General features: G+C 41.5%; 1 protein-coding gene across 2 annotated transcripts in view; it reads right to left on the bottom strand.

The window, feature by feature from the left end:
• KCNH8 (potassium voltage-gated channel subfamily H member 8) overlaps positions 1–16,246 on the bottom strand; it is a 492,644-nt gene that overhangs the window by 31,398 nt on the left and 445,000 nt on the right. The window contains exons 13-15 of one of the 2 annotated variants that reach the window (XM_070797270.1): positions 14,753–15,105; positions 12,512–12,618; positions 10,116–10,192 (exon numbers count right to left, since the gene is read on the bottom strand). In XM_070797270.1, the coding sequence (XP_070653371.1) occupies positions 10,116–10,192; positions 12,512–12,618; positions 14,753–15,105 (537 nt within the window). Of the gene's footprint in view, positions 1–9,971; positions 10,193–12,511; positions 12,619–14,752; positions 15,106–16,246 lie in introns of both variants that reach the window. The other variant, XM_070797274.1, reaches the window with a different exon arrangement.

Genomic DNA, 16,246 nt, shown 5'->3' with positions numbered 1-16,246 from the left:
TTTGGATAACATCTGAAAGAGGCTTCTTCTTTAGCCCAGTGCTTTCCATTTTGTTCCAAGCTATACTAATGGGAGACAAAATGTTAATAGTTATTTTGTTGTTAGAGTGAGCCATAAGCAAATGCACTTCATCAATATAGGCTAAAGATAAGTTATTGATAATGTAGTTTCTTTACTGCAAGAATTCAGAGTCTTAGTATGCTAACGACTAGTGTGCATCTCTAAGAATATGAGTTAATTTTAAGTGAAATATACCAGATGTACTCAACCAAGGAGGAATTGTTCTCTAAGTTTCATTTTAAATCATCTGAAAAGGAACAAAAATGTTCAAGTATTATATATGCTTTTGGAATTATATAGTAAGTGAGGAACCTCCACTGCTTGGTCTATGTAATTCTGTTTTATTAGGCAACTATGATAAGTGTTTTGAACATATTTTAAAAAATATTTCATAACATAAGAAGGCCACAGTAAGTGAAAACAAGCAGACAGGAGATTAATGGAAAATAATAAAAAAAAGAGGTAAATCAAACTACATCTGTGCTCAGCCTCTCAGTCACACCCAGCTCTCCGTGACCCTGTGTGACCCCTTGCGACCCCATGTGACCCCGTGCACTGCAGCTCGCCAGGAGGCTCTGTCTATGGAACTTTACAGGCAGGAACACTGAAGTGGGTTGCCACTTCCTACGCCAGGGCATCTTTCCAGACCCAGGGATCCAACCTGCATCTCTTGGGTCTACCTGCATTGGCAGGTGGATTCTTCACCACTGAGCCACCTCGGAAGACAAAATCAAACTATATAAATAATATTAAATATGAATGAATTAAGCCACCTAATCAAAATGTAAATACTTATAGACTGAATAAAAATCAAGATTCATTTATAAGCTGTCAACACAAGACACACATTAGATTCAAAGATATAAGTAGACTGAAAGTAGATGGATGAAAAAATATCATATAAACAACAACCACAAGAAAGCTGGAAAAGCTATATTAATGTCAGATAAAATAGATTAACATTTTTTATTAGAGATAAAGAAGAAATGTTTTGTGAGACAGGTGGTCAACTTTATAGGAAATTAAAAAATTATATATATATATATATATTTCTAATAACAGAGCATTAAACACATAAAGCAAAATCAGAATTGAAAGAAGAAATAGTAATAACAGTTGCAGATTACAGTATCTAACTTTTAATAATAAATAGAACAATTAGATCAATAAAGAAATGGAAAACTTAAACATACCAGACCTATAGTCATAGACCTAACAGATATCTATAGAATATTCACCCAATAACAGTATAATACACAGTCCTCTCAAGCACAAACAATATTCTCCAGGTAAGACCGTATGCTATGTCATTAAAGAAACCTAAATATATTTAATAGGATTAAAATCATAGAAAGTGTCTTCTCCAGTTGGAATGAAATAAGAAATTACTAATAAAGAAAGAGAATTCTCAAGTACATGGACATTAAATCACATTACTAAATAACAAATAGTTCAAAAAATAAATCACAGGAGAAATTTAAAAATAATTTGATATAAAGGAAAATGAGAATATACTAAAGTTTATGGGATATAGTCAAGCAGTGCTTAGGGATAAATTTATAGTAATGCCTATCAAAAAAGAAAGATCTAACACCAATTACCACATTAAGGCCCTGGAAAAAGAACAAACTAAATTCAAAGAAAGCAGAAAGAAGGAAATAACAAGGATGAGAGCAAAAAACAATAAAAATAGAGAACAGAAATGAGGGAAAATGACCAAAAGCAAACAGAGCTTCATCTAGATAAAAAAGGAGATGACTGGAATTACTAAAATCAGGAATGAAAGAGGAGACACTACCACCAACATTATAGAAATGAAAAGAATCATAAGGAACTACTTTGACCATCATAGGCCAACAAATTAGATAACTTAGGTGAATTAAACAAATTTTCGGACACAAAGTACCAAAACTAACTGAAGAAGGAGTAGAATATCTAAATGGAGATAGAAGTAAAGTGGTTGAACTAGTAATCAAAACACTCTCCACAAAGAAGAGTGCAGGATCAGATGGCTTCACTGGTGAATTATACCAAATCTTTAAGATTAACAGAAATTCTTCACGAATTCCATAAACATAGAAGAGGTGGGAATATTTCCCGACCTGTTCTGTGAGACCAATATTATTCTGACACAAAAACCAGACAAAGATATCACAGAAAAAAGAAAACTGCAGACAAATAATTTATGAGTATAGATGGCAAAAATTCTCAGCAAAATACTGGCAAATTGAATCCAGAAATAAGTAAAAGGGATTCTACACCATGGCTAGAGGGATTTATTTTAGGAATGCAAGGTTAGTTCAGCATCCCCAAACCATTAATTAATGTAATATACCATTTCAGTAGCTGCTTCTGCTGCTGCTAAGTTGCTTCAGCCGTGTCCGACTCTGTGTGACCCCATAGACGGCAGCCCACCATGCTCCTCTGTCCCTGGGATTCTCCAAGCAAGAATATTGGAATGGGTTGCCATTTACTTCTTCAATGCATGCGTGCATGCTAAGTCACTTCAGTTGTGTCCGACTCTGTGCGACCCCGTAGACAGCAGCCCTCCAGGCAAGAACACTGGAGTGGGTTGCCATTTCCTTCTCCCCCATCTCAGTAGAATAAGGAACAAAACCAAACAAACACATTATCATCCAACAGATGCAAGAAAAAGCATTTGACAAAACTTAACAGTGTGATAAAGACACTCAAGAAATCAGGAACACAAAGGTGTTTCCTCAGCATGAAAAAGGGAACTCATGGAAAACCAGCAGTTAACGTCATATTCAGTGGTGACGGACCGAAAGAGTTCCTTCCCAAGAGAAGGCACAAGGCAGGGGTATTTCTTTTCATTTCTATTCAGTGTTGTACTGGAAGTTCTAGGCAAGGCAAGTAGGGAAGAAAAGTTAATATAAGGTATTTAAATTGGGAAGGAAGAAATAAAAGCATCTCTATTTCTAGAAGGCATGATCTTATATAAAAATTTTCCAAAAAGTTCACCCTCAAATTATTAGAACTATTTAAAAAGCTTGGTAAAGTTGGAGAATGCAAGATGAGCATGGAAAAATCAGGTGTGTTTCTGTGCACTATGAGTGAACAACCCAAAAATAAGTTAAGAAAACAATTTTACTAACAATAGCTTCAAAAATAATAGAACTCAGGAATACATTTAACCAAGGATATTTGTACACTAAGAACTACTGTTGAAAAATTAAAATACTGTTGAAAGAAATGTAAAAAGATATGGATCAATAGAATAGAATTGAGATTCCAGAAATAAACCCTAATATCAATGGCAAGTGTCTCATAGGTGTGCTAAGATGGTTCAGTGGGGGAAAACTGTTTTTTTTTTTTTTACAAATGGTGATGTGATAACTGGACATCCACACAAAAAAAATTAAATAAAATTCAGCCCATTCATCAACCATGTGGAGAAAGAAATGGCAACCCACTCCAGTATTCTTGCCTGGAGAATCCCATGGACAGAGGAGCCTGGCAAGCTACAGTCCATGGGGTCAGAAAGAGTCAGACATGACTGAAGCGACTTACCACACACACACACACCACACACACACAACCATATACAAAAATTAACTCAGGTTAAAGACCTAAATGTAAGAGCTCACACTACAAAACTCTTAGAAGAAAACAGAGGAATAAATCTTCATGACCCTGGAATAGGCAATGGTTTTTAGACGATACCTTAAAATCACAGAAAGAAAACAAAACAGATAAAATGGATATCACCAAAATTAATACTTTGTGCTTCATAGAAAAACGTTAAGAAAATGAAAGGACAACTTACAGAATGGGAGAAGAAAACTGTACATCATAACTTGTTATCTAGAATATACAGAGAACACTCCCAACTCAATAATCAATAGACAAACTAGTTTTAAAATGGGCAGAGGATATGAACTGACAGTTCTCCAAATACATGCAAATGGCCAGTAAGCACAGGAAAATACGCTCAGCATCAGCAGCTCTCAGGGAAAGGCAACTGAAAACCACGAGATGCCACCCCACGCACACAAGAATGGTCACAATAAAAGAAAATCAGATAAATAAAAGTTGTTGTGAGCAACTGGAGAGCTTGGAATCTTCATATGCTTCTAAGTGTGCAGTGCGTCTGCTGCTCTGGGGAAGTCTGGCGGCTGCTCAAATGTTCCACAGAGTTGCCAGCAATTCTTCCTTACTCAGGAGAAATTAAAACATGTGCACACAAAGTCAGAGAGCGAGAAAACTGTCGTATGTTAACGCATACATACGGGATCTAGAAAAACGGGCCGGAGGAACCTGTTTGCAGGCCAGGCGCAGAGACGCAGACGCAGAGGATGGACTCAGGGACACAGCGCGGGAGAGAGGGCGGGGCGCACCGAGAGGGAGCCGGAAGCGCGCAGGAGCACGTGTGCGACGCGGCGGAGCACGTGCTCGGCGGCCGGCGGGCAGCGGCTCTGCGCGGGGCGCTCAGCGCGGCGCTGTGGCGGGGGACGCGGGGAGATGGGCGTGGGAGGGAGCCCCGAGGGAGGGCATGTGTGACGACGTACAGCTGCTCATGTTGTACAGCGGAAACCAACGCAGCGTCGTAAAGCAACTATCCTCCGATGAAAAATAAAAAACAGAACAGACTCAGTGGACTACCCATCATACTGTGACGACCATCTGTACCTGGTTGAAATCACTCTGGGCGGTCAGAAATGAAATCCTTTCACACACATTTTTCTTTTAAAGTCCACACAAAACTTTTTCTGAGTGTCTTATGAATGCTCATAGTGGCATTATTCTTATTGCCAAAGAGTGGGTGCACCGCAAACGCCCATCTAGCAATGAATGAATAAATAAAATGTGGAATAGCTATATAATGAAACCTATTATTTGGCAAGAAAAAGGAATGAAGTACTGGCATGCCACAATGTGAGATGAAACAGCAAAAACATGCTCAATGAAAAGAGCCAGTCACAAGGGGCCATAGTGCATGATTCCATTTACATGAAATGTCCAGAGCAGGCGAGTGTACAGGCGCGGAGTGTGCATCAGCGGCTGCATGGGGCTGAGGGGTGGGGAGCCACTGGTGTTGGCTGTGTGGGCAAACTTCCTTTGTGGGTTAACGAAATGTTCGAAAATTTATTATGGTGATGCATGCACGAGTCTAGGAATATACTAAAAGGTCTTGTGTTTTACACTCTACTTAGTTAATTAGGCCCCACTGCACAGCATGCAGGATCTCAGTTCCCCAGCCAGGGACTAACCTGTGCGCCCTGCAGGGGAAGCCTGGCCTGCCACGGACGTCTTAGGTTGTAACTTTAAATGGATGAATTCTACGACATGTTAATCATATCTCAATCAAGTTGTTTCAAACCTGGAGTTAATAAAAAGTACGAGAAGCCAGACTTCTGTCTCAAAAAAGTCAATATAAATTGTTGTTTCTACAAAGCTCACTTTTATTGTTTCAGTTCAGTTGCTCAGTTGTGTTTAACTATTTGCAGCCCCATGGACTGCAGCATGCTAGGCCTCTCTGTCCATCACCAACTCCCAGAGTTCACCCAAACCCATGTCCATTGAGTCGGTGATGCCATCCAACCATCTCATGCTGTGTCGTCCCCTTCTCCTCCCACCTTCAATCTTTCCCAGCATCAGGGTCTTTTCCAATGAGTCGTTTCTTCACATCAGGTGACCAAGGTACTGGAGTTTCAGCTTCAACATCAGTCCTTCCAATGAACACCCAGAACTGATCTCCTTTAGAATGGACTGGTTGGATCTCCTTGCAGTCCAAGGGACTCTCAAGAGTTTTCTCCAACACCACAGTTCGAAAGCATCAATTCTTCGGCACTCAGCGTTCTTTATGGTCCAACTCTCACATCCATACTTGACTACTGGAAAAACCACAGCTTTGACTAGATGGACCTTTGTTGGCAAAGTAATGTCTCTGCTTTTTAATACGCTGTCTAGGTTGGTCATAGCTTTTCTTCCAAGGAGCAAGTATCTTTTAATTTCATGGCTGCCGTCACCATCTGCAGTGATTTTGGAGCCCCCACCCCAAATACAGTTTCTTTTGTTTAGGCATGTATATATTTCATTCTTCTTAATTTAGTTAAAGCTCAAGTTGCCTTAAAACGGCCCAATATTAACTGACTCCTTTATGTACCTACAAGAAAAATACTAAATGTGGTGAGTAGAGCATTCTAGCCCAGCTGCACTCTGCTAAGGATGATTTAACAAGTCACCACATTTTCTCACTTTGCAAACGAAGGTTGGACCATGGTCATCTTTCTGTTAGGTTTGGCAGGTTGCTTTCTGCCTAGTTTTATCATCATTTTGCTGTTTATATGTTTAGTGTAGTGGTCAAGCATTACTAACTGGCATATTGGCTCTCTCTGCCCTTTAATCTGTAAGTGTTACAGAGTAAGTGTTCTTTACAGTAAATCAGTGACACCATTACTTCAAACTGTTTTAGCTAAAGTGAGATGCATTGAAATGTCATTTGTTTCCCTATCATTTTCGATACTAACTTGATAGTGAGCACCTTCATAGCGAAAGGAAATCCCAGGTGAAAGCAGTAATTTTCATAATGAGGTATGTTTCCCTTAATTCATTTCATTTTATTCCATCAGCATTGACGAATTCTATCAGTCTGCATAGGGCACTGTTGGGTAGCAGGGGCGTGGAGTCTAACTTGAGTCACATTTGTTGACTAGAAGCATGTCCTTGCACGAGGGAAGAATGATCATTTGACCATTTGTTAAAGGAAGACACTGTGTTTGGTGCTTTACATAGAGTCTGAAGTCCTTACAACACTCCTCTGTGACAGATTGTATTATTAATATTTAATAGACGGCAGAGCTCAATGTAGGGAAGGTGAACACTTTGCTGAGGTCACAGAGCTAGTTCATGAATAGGGATCTAGAGGCCGTTCTCGCTCCAAACTTTCTCCCTTTCTCTCTGTTGTGTGTGATGCGTTACTCCTGCTGGGTGGGCACACAGCTTCTGTTGGTAGGCCCGGCCGTGGGGTCTTTCTGGGTCACCCAGATTTCAGAGACGAGGAAGCCCTCTGAGCCTGACCTACAAACCCTTTCAGAAGCAGAGCATTCGACTGACATGGCCCCTGCCTCCCGCCACGGTGTTTTGCTGTTATTTTCAAACAGTTTCCTTGGCATGTCACCATTGCAGTGCTGCAAAGCAATGGCAGTGTCTTCAAAAGCCTTCTGACATCAGCAGCTGTCCTACACCTCCTGAGCTCTCTAGACGGTTCTGTGAATGTAGGTTATTAGCAACAGCTTTCCTTTCCTTATTTTAGTGCTGTCTTTAGTCAGTTGATTATGAACTCTACACATCAATGAACAATTTCTTTATATCTGAAATGTTTGAGCAAATATCAGAATGGGGATCACACGGTGCCCTCTGGGTTACATGGTGTCAAATATGCCTCACCTGGATTAAGGGGGTCCCCTTTGGGCTGCAGAGTTATTGCCATGCAGTGCCTCCTGCCACTTATTATAATTCTTCTCCTGCTTACTCCTAACCAAAAGAATAGAATGAAGAAAGAATAGAGCAATCGAATGATCACATATGTGAGTAGCAAGAAGTAGGTGAAACGGAAAAATTAGTCTTGGCCTTTGAAAGACAGAATTTTTTTTTTTGGGGGGGATATATAAACATTACTTTGTAGAAACTATAGGGAAAAGACAAGTAGGTGGTTAAAAGTGGGTAATTTTACAGCTTGAAGTCAGTTCGTATTTTAATCCTGTCTGTCTTAGTGAGTTCTAATGCACTACCGAAAGGATCAAGACCATGTACAAATTAAATTACGTGTGAAAAATAAGGTCTGTTTTACTTACGCTTCAACTATGAAGAAATCAGATATTTTCAACTAAGGAAAAACTAATTCTTTAGGGAAGGAATAATCAGACCACTGACACTTATCTTGCCCTTTTTACTTCAATATATGACAAGATAACACAATTTATGTCATTTCACTAGAAAAGCAGTCATGAATGCAGAATCACACAGGGGAAATATTTTGTTTTCCAAATGGTTATCTGTTTTAATGCATCTATCACTGACTCACATTCTGAAAGGAAAGGCATATAGTGTATGGATTTTCAGCTGTAACTTGGCAAAACAACATTCCAAAAGGTGAAGATACACATTTTTTTCCCCAAACTAACCACTAACTTCTGTAGCTGAGCTAAGATATTAGTCAATCCATTCTTACAGCCACTAGATAATCTCCTCAAATGTGAGGGAAAATAATTCAGATGGGTGATTTTATCTGATGACAGTATCTTAAAGGAAATTGTTTCATAAAAAGCTGATGTCCAAACAAACAAAAAACCCCACCAATCAAAAAAACTCCACAAAAATAAAGTGCTCTTAAACCACACACACACACGCACGCATGCACACACACACACACATACAAAGTTGACATCCAGGTCTCCAACAGAGTGTAGTTTGTTTTGTTCTGGTCTTTCAGTGTATTTTCAGTAAGAGGTTTTTGGGTGCTCCCGCATACAGACAAGCCCTTCCAGTTAAAGAAATTCCAATCCAGTCAGTGTTTCTGTCCCTAACTTGCTAGTCTGCACTTTGGCCTCTTACTTCCTGTTGGCAACAATCTCACCTCCAGAGAGTGCAGACTCAGGAGAGAGGGCAGTGAGCTGATGGAGCACAGGGGAGCAGAAACCTCTGCATGCTATGACAAGATGCCCAGTTTTCCATTGTTACAGAAAACTGGAAACCAGTTATGTTTATATGATTTCACTTTTCTCAGATCTCACCAACATCATCAGTTGGCTGTGTTTTCTGCCAGGATCTCATCAGAGAATCTACCACTTCAGCCCTGTTACCCCGTCTGTGCCTGCTCAGGGTATTTGACCCAGGTCTACCCTGAAGGTCGTCACAGACAGTTGGGTCTTCCTGCATTTTCCTGTTGGAAGGGTCTTTCTAGTCTCTCCTGCAGGAAGCCTGCAGGTAATCCCTCAGAAGCCACCTTTTCTCTTGTCTCATGGAAGAACAGTTCCGAGTTGCCCCACATAAGCTCTCAGCGCCCCCACCCCAGCAGAATGGAGCCCCAGCCGCCTACAGAGTCAATCGTCTCCTTAACACCCCTGATTCGCTTGCCTTCCTTTCTTTCCTGTCTGATTCCTCTGCTCCTTCCTCTTGCTTCCCAGACCACCTCCCAGAGAAAGTATTTGCATGCGAATCATTGTCTCAAAATCTTTTTTCATAAAGTTAATTATATTGGGGGGCACCCAAATGAAGACAGTGAAATTACCTTCTCTTTTTGTATGAAATATCCAGAAAAGACAAACTTATAGAAACAGAAAGTAGACAAGTGGTTGCCCAGGACTAGATATGGGAACATGAATTAATCATGAATGGGTGTGGGAGATCTTGTTAGGTTGATAAAAAATATTCTAAAACTCACATGGGCATGGCTGAATCACTCAATAAAGCTACTAAAAATTATTAAATTGTACTCATTTCAAATGAGTGCATTTCATAACATGTACAATATACCTCAATAAAATTGTTTTTTAAATTACCTTATTTTATACAAAGAGATGGTAAGATCTGGAGAGCTAAACTGCTCTAAGTTATAAAGCAAATGCAGACTAGAGAAAAGAACAGTTTCAGGCCATTGGACTACTCTGATTCATTACTTTTGATTCATCTCTGGATGAATGATCTTGCTTTAACTCATTAAAAATTAAAGTATATAAAAAAAGTGAAGAAGCACCAATGAAACCAAATATCAATACATTTATGACATTAATTAGAGAATTAGCACTTAATGCTTCCTGTATGTTAAATGATCTAGCTAGATGATCTCACTTAACTTCCCAAATGGGCCACAAGGCAGGTGTAACTGCGATCTCCTGGTTACACATGGCAAGGCAGAGCTTGAGAGAAGGTAAGCGACCGATACTCACATCAGGTTGAGTGGAACTCATCCACACTTGTCACCAGCAGCCACAGCGTGGATTTGTCATGACTCTGTTACTGCTTCTGCTGGTGACTGGGATTTCTAGCCCCTCACCACTCCAGCCTGGCCAGAGAAAGACAAAGCTCCGTACCTCACTGTTGAGTTTGTTTATCTGCTGCTTGGTCTCCTCCGCTTTGATAAAGAGGACAGCAGCTCCAATCTCTGGGTCTGGAAAGTGACACACACAGAGAATGAGTCCTTTAGGAAGACACCTCCTATGTGAGGACCGGGGCAACTGGAACGGGGAAGGAGCTAACCTTTAGGAGGGAAGGGAGCTAACCATTAGGAAGGGAGCTAACCAAGCGGCCTTTCCCGAGACGCGCACCCCGTCAGTTCTGTCTCCCTAGTACGCCTCTGGACGGCACCGGATGGACGCTTGGAACTGGGCATGCAGCATGGCGATGCCTCTGGACGGCACCGGATGGACGCTTGGAACCGGGCACGCAGCATGGCGGGCCTGTGGCCACACTCACTGGCTGTGTCCGTGGCCAGCTGCCCCGTCTCCTCAACGCTGTCACTACCGTGAGGCCCAGCGGCACCCCTTCTCTTCTTTGCTGCTTGCCAAAAACTATCCCGCAGCCAGCATCCTCCAAGCCTTGGAAAGGAGCGTTCTTTCCCTCCTCTCTTTTCTTTCCTGGGTCCATGGGAGCATCTTCTTCGCACCTCTATTAAAGGTGCTCCTCTCCACTGCACATTTCTGTCTCCTCCGTGCAGGGAAAGGTAATCTCCCCCACTCCCTGGTTCTCTCATCGCCACCTTTTCTCCACCGTACTTTTACAAATCTATTCACATTTGTTAGGAGCAGAAGCACAGATGGGTCACTGCTGGCTAGAGTGGAAAGGATTTGGTATACACAGACATCTATAGCTGTACTATCTGTCAGTATAAATATTATGATATGACTATCTTAATACCCTAATTCTGGTCAACTAAGCATAGAGAGTTTGTTTGTGGGAGGAAAGAAAGTTGTTCAGAACAATCTGAAGTGGCAGAGTGGTAACAGCTCCTTTTACAGAGATATTTGCAAAGTTAATCTCTTCATTCAATGACTAATATGAGATCACTTGCAGCAGGCTAGACCTCCTTTAGAGGTGAAGTGAAGTGAAAGTCACTCAGTCGTGTCTGACTCTTTGCAACCCATGGACTATACAGTCTGTGGACTTCTCCAGGCCAGAACACTGGAGTGGGTAGCCCATCCCTTCTCCAGGGGATCTTCCCAACCCAGGAATCGAACCGGGGTCTCCTGCACTGCAGGTGGATTCTTTACCAACTGAGCTATCAGGCAAGCTCCCCTTTAGAGGAGACAGAAATAAAGAAAATACATTGACTCTCATGGAGCTTTGGGTCTAGCAGAGAAAAGAGACATTCAAAAAGCTATTATGCAATAGGGTTGAAGTTCATACTAAAGGCAGTGGGAGTCCATCGCAGGATTTTAAGCATAGGAATAAAAAAAGAAGAATAGATCTGTATTTTTTTTAAACAGTCCACTCTGTATGGAGGACAGAGTGAAAGCATCTTTGGTAGCAAAGCAGGCAAGAGATGAATGAGGCAAGGAAAGGGTAGTGCAGAAAGGACAGAACGTCTCAGACAGAATTGAGAGACACGTCGGGGCAGAGTCAAGAGTGCCTCTTGCTTGAACGGATGAGTGTCAGGGTGAGCGCTGGGAAAAGGAGAGGAGGAGGGTGGAAGGTGGTGGGACCAGGGCTGGCAGGTGGGCGGTCACCGTGGCATTCTGTGACCCAACAAGGAGAACTCCCAGGGGGACCCACCGCCAGCTTCCATAGCAAAGGCTCACACCTGTTTGACCAGACCTATAACTTCTGTGCCTCTTGCTCCAAGCAGAGTGGTATCAGCACGTGAAAGTCCGTTACTTGAATGCATGAGAACTGCTGACTGCCATCCGCATTCCTCTCCTCCATCCCTACCCACCATCGTCCCACCAGGGGTCTCATCCGCCCATCTCCCCAGGAGATGATGGGTGCTCGGAGGAGGTGCTGACTGGGACAGAAGACTGGCATTCTACCAAACGGAGACACACCCCCCAGAACTGCACATTCAGAAGTCTTTCTTGTGCTGGGCTTTGTCCGTGGAAGGACTTGCTCATTAGCAGGAGATCCTGACACCAGGACATCAGAGCCAGGTGGGAAGGGGAGGAGGGAGCTGGCAAAAGTCTGTCGGCCTTACACCCCGTGACTGTCTGGGGTTGCCTGTGTTCAGGAGGTTGGACCACAAAGAAGGCTGAGGGCCAAAGGACTGATGCTTTCAAGTCTTGGTGCTGGAAAAGACTCTGGAGAGCCTTGGACTGCAAGGAGATCCAACCAGTCCATCCTAAGGGAAATCCTAAGGGAAATCAGCCCTGAATATTCATGGGAAGAACTGATGCTGAAGCTGAAGCTTCAATACTTTGGCCACCTGATGTGAAGAGCCAAATATTACAAATTACAAAGAAATGTCACTCCTTGAGAGAAGACTAAATATAGAGCTTACCTCCAGGAGGAGGAGAAATTCTGGGCTCCGGTCTGACTCGGTCAGAGCCAAAGTCAAAAGTCTGGCTTTCTTCACTGCTGTTTCCATCTTCAATTCCATCAACAATCCTGTTCAAGATAATGAGGATTGGCTAGTTGTGCATTTATGTTCATGGGTCACAGTTACTTCTAGAAGAATTAAAAAATCTTGTGTTAAGTTTCTAAATTCTAGACACTCTAGAGCTGTGCTAACCCACGTGGTAGCCATTAGCCTTATCCAGTCACTGAGCGCCTGAAATGTGAAAGTGAGATGCGCTGTAAGTGTGAAACACACACGCGATTTTGAAGATTTTAGTAAAAATGTTATGTTATTTAACTAGTAATTTTTTATACTGTTTACATTTGAAATGCTAATAGTTGAGGCATCTCAAATCAAATAAACCATGTCATTAAATTATTATTAAATAATTTCATGTGTGCACATGTGTGTTTACTTTTCAAGGACGCGGCTACTGGAATGTTTAGAAATACCTGTGTGTCTCACGATTTTATCTCATGTCATATTTCTGTTGAACAGCAATTCTATAGATTTTAGATTCTTATTCATTCTCAGATTCAAAACCTTAGCTACAGAAGTCCTCTTATCTAAATTCATATTAATTCACTGTTCTATCCAGAATTAAGGAGTTTCAACCTAATGGTAACTTTACTCTAGACTTAGATGAAACTCCGAAGTGACAGCTGAAGAATTGTATTTAAATGACTACCAGGACTCTACTAATCTTCTTTCCTTGGTGAATATCTAACCCACTCATAATTTTTTAAAAAGATGAATTTATTGTAGAAAATGTAAACATACAATCAAAATATCAAAAGAAAAATCATCTGTCATGCCCTACTACCTCTAACATTTTGCCATGTTCTCAAAATCTTTCTCCGTATATAAAATAAAACATTTTTTTTTATAAGTGTAGAATCAGTTGTACACGAACCTTTATTTTCCAGGTCTGATACATTTCCCCCCTATTTAAAATTTATTATTTTTTCATGTTAGAGAAACTTTAGGAAGAACAGTTAAGCTGAGTTTTCAAATTACCATCTCCAGCTGAATTCCCCACACTTAATATCCATCTACTTTTCACTAAGCCTGCTTTGCTTATTTTTTCCTTACTATTTTCTCTAAATGGATAAATTGTATTCTTCAAGAGAGTAACCCATATATATCAGAAAGAGCTCTTGCCTTATAAACAGAAACCGACTTTGAATCTATATTTCAGAACTCAAATTTCTGAAATTTTAGGCAAACTATTTAACCTTCAAAATACACCTCTTATAAGTTTATAGCCGAGGTAATATGAACTACTTTATAAGATTCCTGAAAAGACTGACCATAAAAGTAAATGAAAAATTACCCAGCTGAGTATCTGGGAATAGAAGTCATTCAGTATGTTTTTTTCTTACGTCTGTTTTTTAATTAGCTGCTCTGCTCCACACTACCCCTTTCACATTTTCTGAGTCAGGAATTTTTACTGTCTCAATCATCTTTAGTGGATCCTAAAGTGAATGTTTTAAATTAAAAATAGAACCATCCCATATTACCTACTGAAGAGGCTGGAAGTAAAACCAAGCTTCGGTTATCCACAGCAATGAAGGAAGTACTGTGGGAAGTGAAGACCAGCTCTTCATGTTATCATTTCCACTGACTGCCCTGTGAAACTTTTGGTAAAGTTTCAGATATTGAGGGATACTGATATAAACTTCATTTCCTCTCTTTCATTTTTATTAGAAATTTATAATCTATAGAATTACAATGTAGAAATATACATCTATAAAAGTGTGTGCACAGCTGGGGCTTCCCAGGCGGCTCACTGGCGGATTGGCTCAATCCACCCACCAATGCAGAAGGCACGGGAGACGTGGGTTCAGTCCCTGCCTTGGGAAGATCCCATGGAGGAGGAAATGGCAACCCTCTCAAGTACATAAAAGTAGGTAGAGCTAAATGAATAAACGGAGAAGAGAAGCAATTAGGAACATTTAATGGACCCTTTTGAGAATATGATTAACATGATTTATTCTCATTCTGCCCACACTTCACTATAGAGTCAAAAATTGCACAGAAAAATTTAGGAAAGCTGAAGCCTCCAGGTTAGGAACTTGCATGGTAGAAAGGTCCAGAAGGCTGAGTAATTTTCTAGCCAGGTGCCAGTGGGGAGCAAAAGCAGCCACCTCCATTGGGAAAGGATTCTGTGAGCTAAGCTCTTACCTTGGACTGAGGTCTGGGGGTCCAGCTCTGTTCAAAGTCGAAAGCTGCAATTTCAAGTTCTTCTCTTTTCTTTTGCCATAGTTTGGGGCATCCGTCTCCTGCTTGGTTTTGGGGGAGTTTGAACTGGAGACTCTGATAGGTGAGTGAAACGGCACAGTTCCCGAGGCCAGCTGCTTCAGGCTTAAGCCGAGGTAGCTCTTACTGCCTCCAGGCCGCTTGCTGCGAGAAGAGGCGGGTCCCCTGGTGTAGACGGGGGACAGGGAGGCTGTCTCCTCCCCCTCGTCCTCCTCCTCCTCGTCTTCCACGATGGACGGCAGTCTCTTCTTGATGCTGCCATTTCCCTTGGGCTCCAACTGAACCAGAGGATGACACAGAGGATGAGTACAGACGTGAAGAGCTTTTCAGAGGCACGCACCATTCACCAGTAACTCCCATCTGAACAGTCAGCTCCCCGGGAGACTTTAAAACGGAAGACTTCACAGACTTGGCTTTTACTTATTCAGGTGTTCAAAGTCTCCCAGTTTCTGATCTCTGCTAGGTTTATTCTCTCTGCTCTCCTGCTTTTGTTTGTTTGGTCTTTTAAATCTTCTTAGTGGGAGCTATGCGAAAGGTGCATTTTACCAGGTTTGCATCAGGCTTTTCATCAGCCTGTTATTTATAATAGTATATGATGGCACACTTTTAGGAATAAGACATTTTCAATTTTACTGAGAAGTCTTGGGCCTTGATAGTTTAATTAACTAACTAATTTCATGTATCCTTATTATTTTATTTTATTGAATTATGGTTGATATATAAAATTCTATCATGTAATTCACAGATATATAATACGAGCCACAATTTTTATAGGCTATATCCACTTACAGTTACTGTAAAGTGTTGGCTATATTCCTCATGTTGTGCAATATACCCCGTAGCTTATTTTATACCCAATAGTCTGCACCCCAACTCTCCCGCCCTGAAGTTTGCCCTCCCCCCTACACTGGTAACCACCAGTTTGTTTCCTGTGTCTGTCAGTCTGCTTCTTTTGGGGTATAGTCATTAGTCTGCTGCATTTTTTAGATACTTCCAGGTATAAATTATCTCATACAGTTTTTGTCTTTTTTCTGTCTGACTGAATCCACTTAGCATAATTGGGCCTTGATATTTTAAAGCTACAGGGTCCTCAGTGGAACTTCCTGTGGATATCAACCAGCAAAATTATACTATCATGGAGAAGAAAGCTTTATTCCTATTTTGTATCATAGATGGAAGAAGATGAGAAGTTTCCTCGGTTCTCCTGGTTCCCACAAGTCAGGTGGTGGGAAATATGGCAAATGCTGTGATCTGCTCCCTGTAAAGGGCCTTGGGAAAGGCAGGAGCTGGTCTTGCCAAATCCTATGTAGAGTCCTTGCCTGGGGCCATTCAGCCTCACAGGCTTAGAAGCGGCTAGGGAGAGTGTGGGCCAGGACAGAGGAGGTGATGATGAAGGGGCAGGCGGACCGGCTGCAAGGC

Source organism: Bos indicus, chromosome 1 (assembly GCF_029378745.1).
Source record: "Bos indicus isolate NIAB-ARS_2022 breed Sahiwal x Tharparkar chromosome 1, NIAB-ARS_B.indTharparkar_mat_pri_1.0, whole genome shotgun sequence".
In the NCBI taxonomy this organism is placed as follows: Eukaryota; Metazoa; Chordata; class Mammalia; order Artiodactyla; family Bovidae; genus Bos; species Bos indicus.
This window is presented reverse-complemented; position numbering and strand designations above follow the sequence as displayed.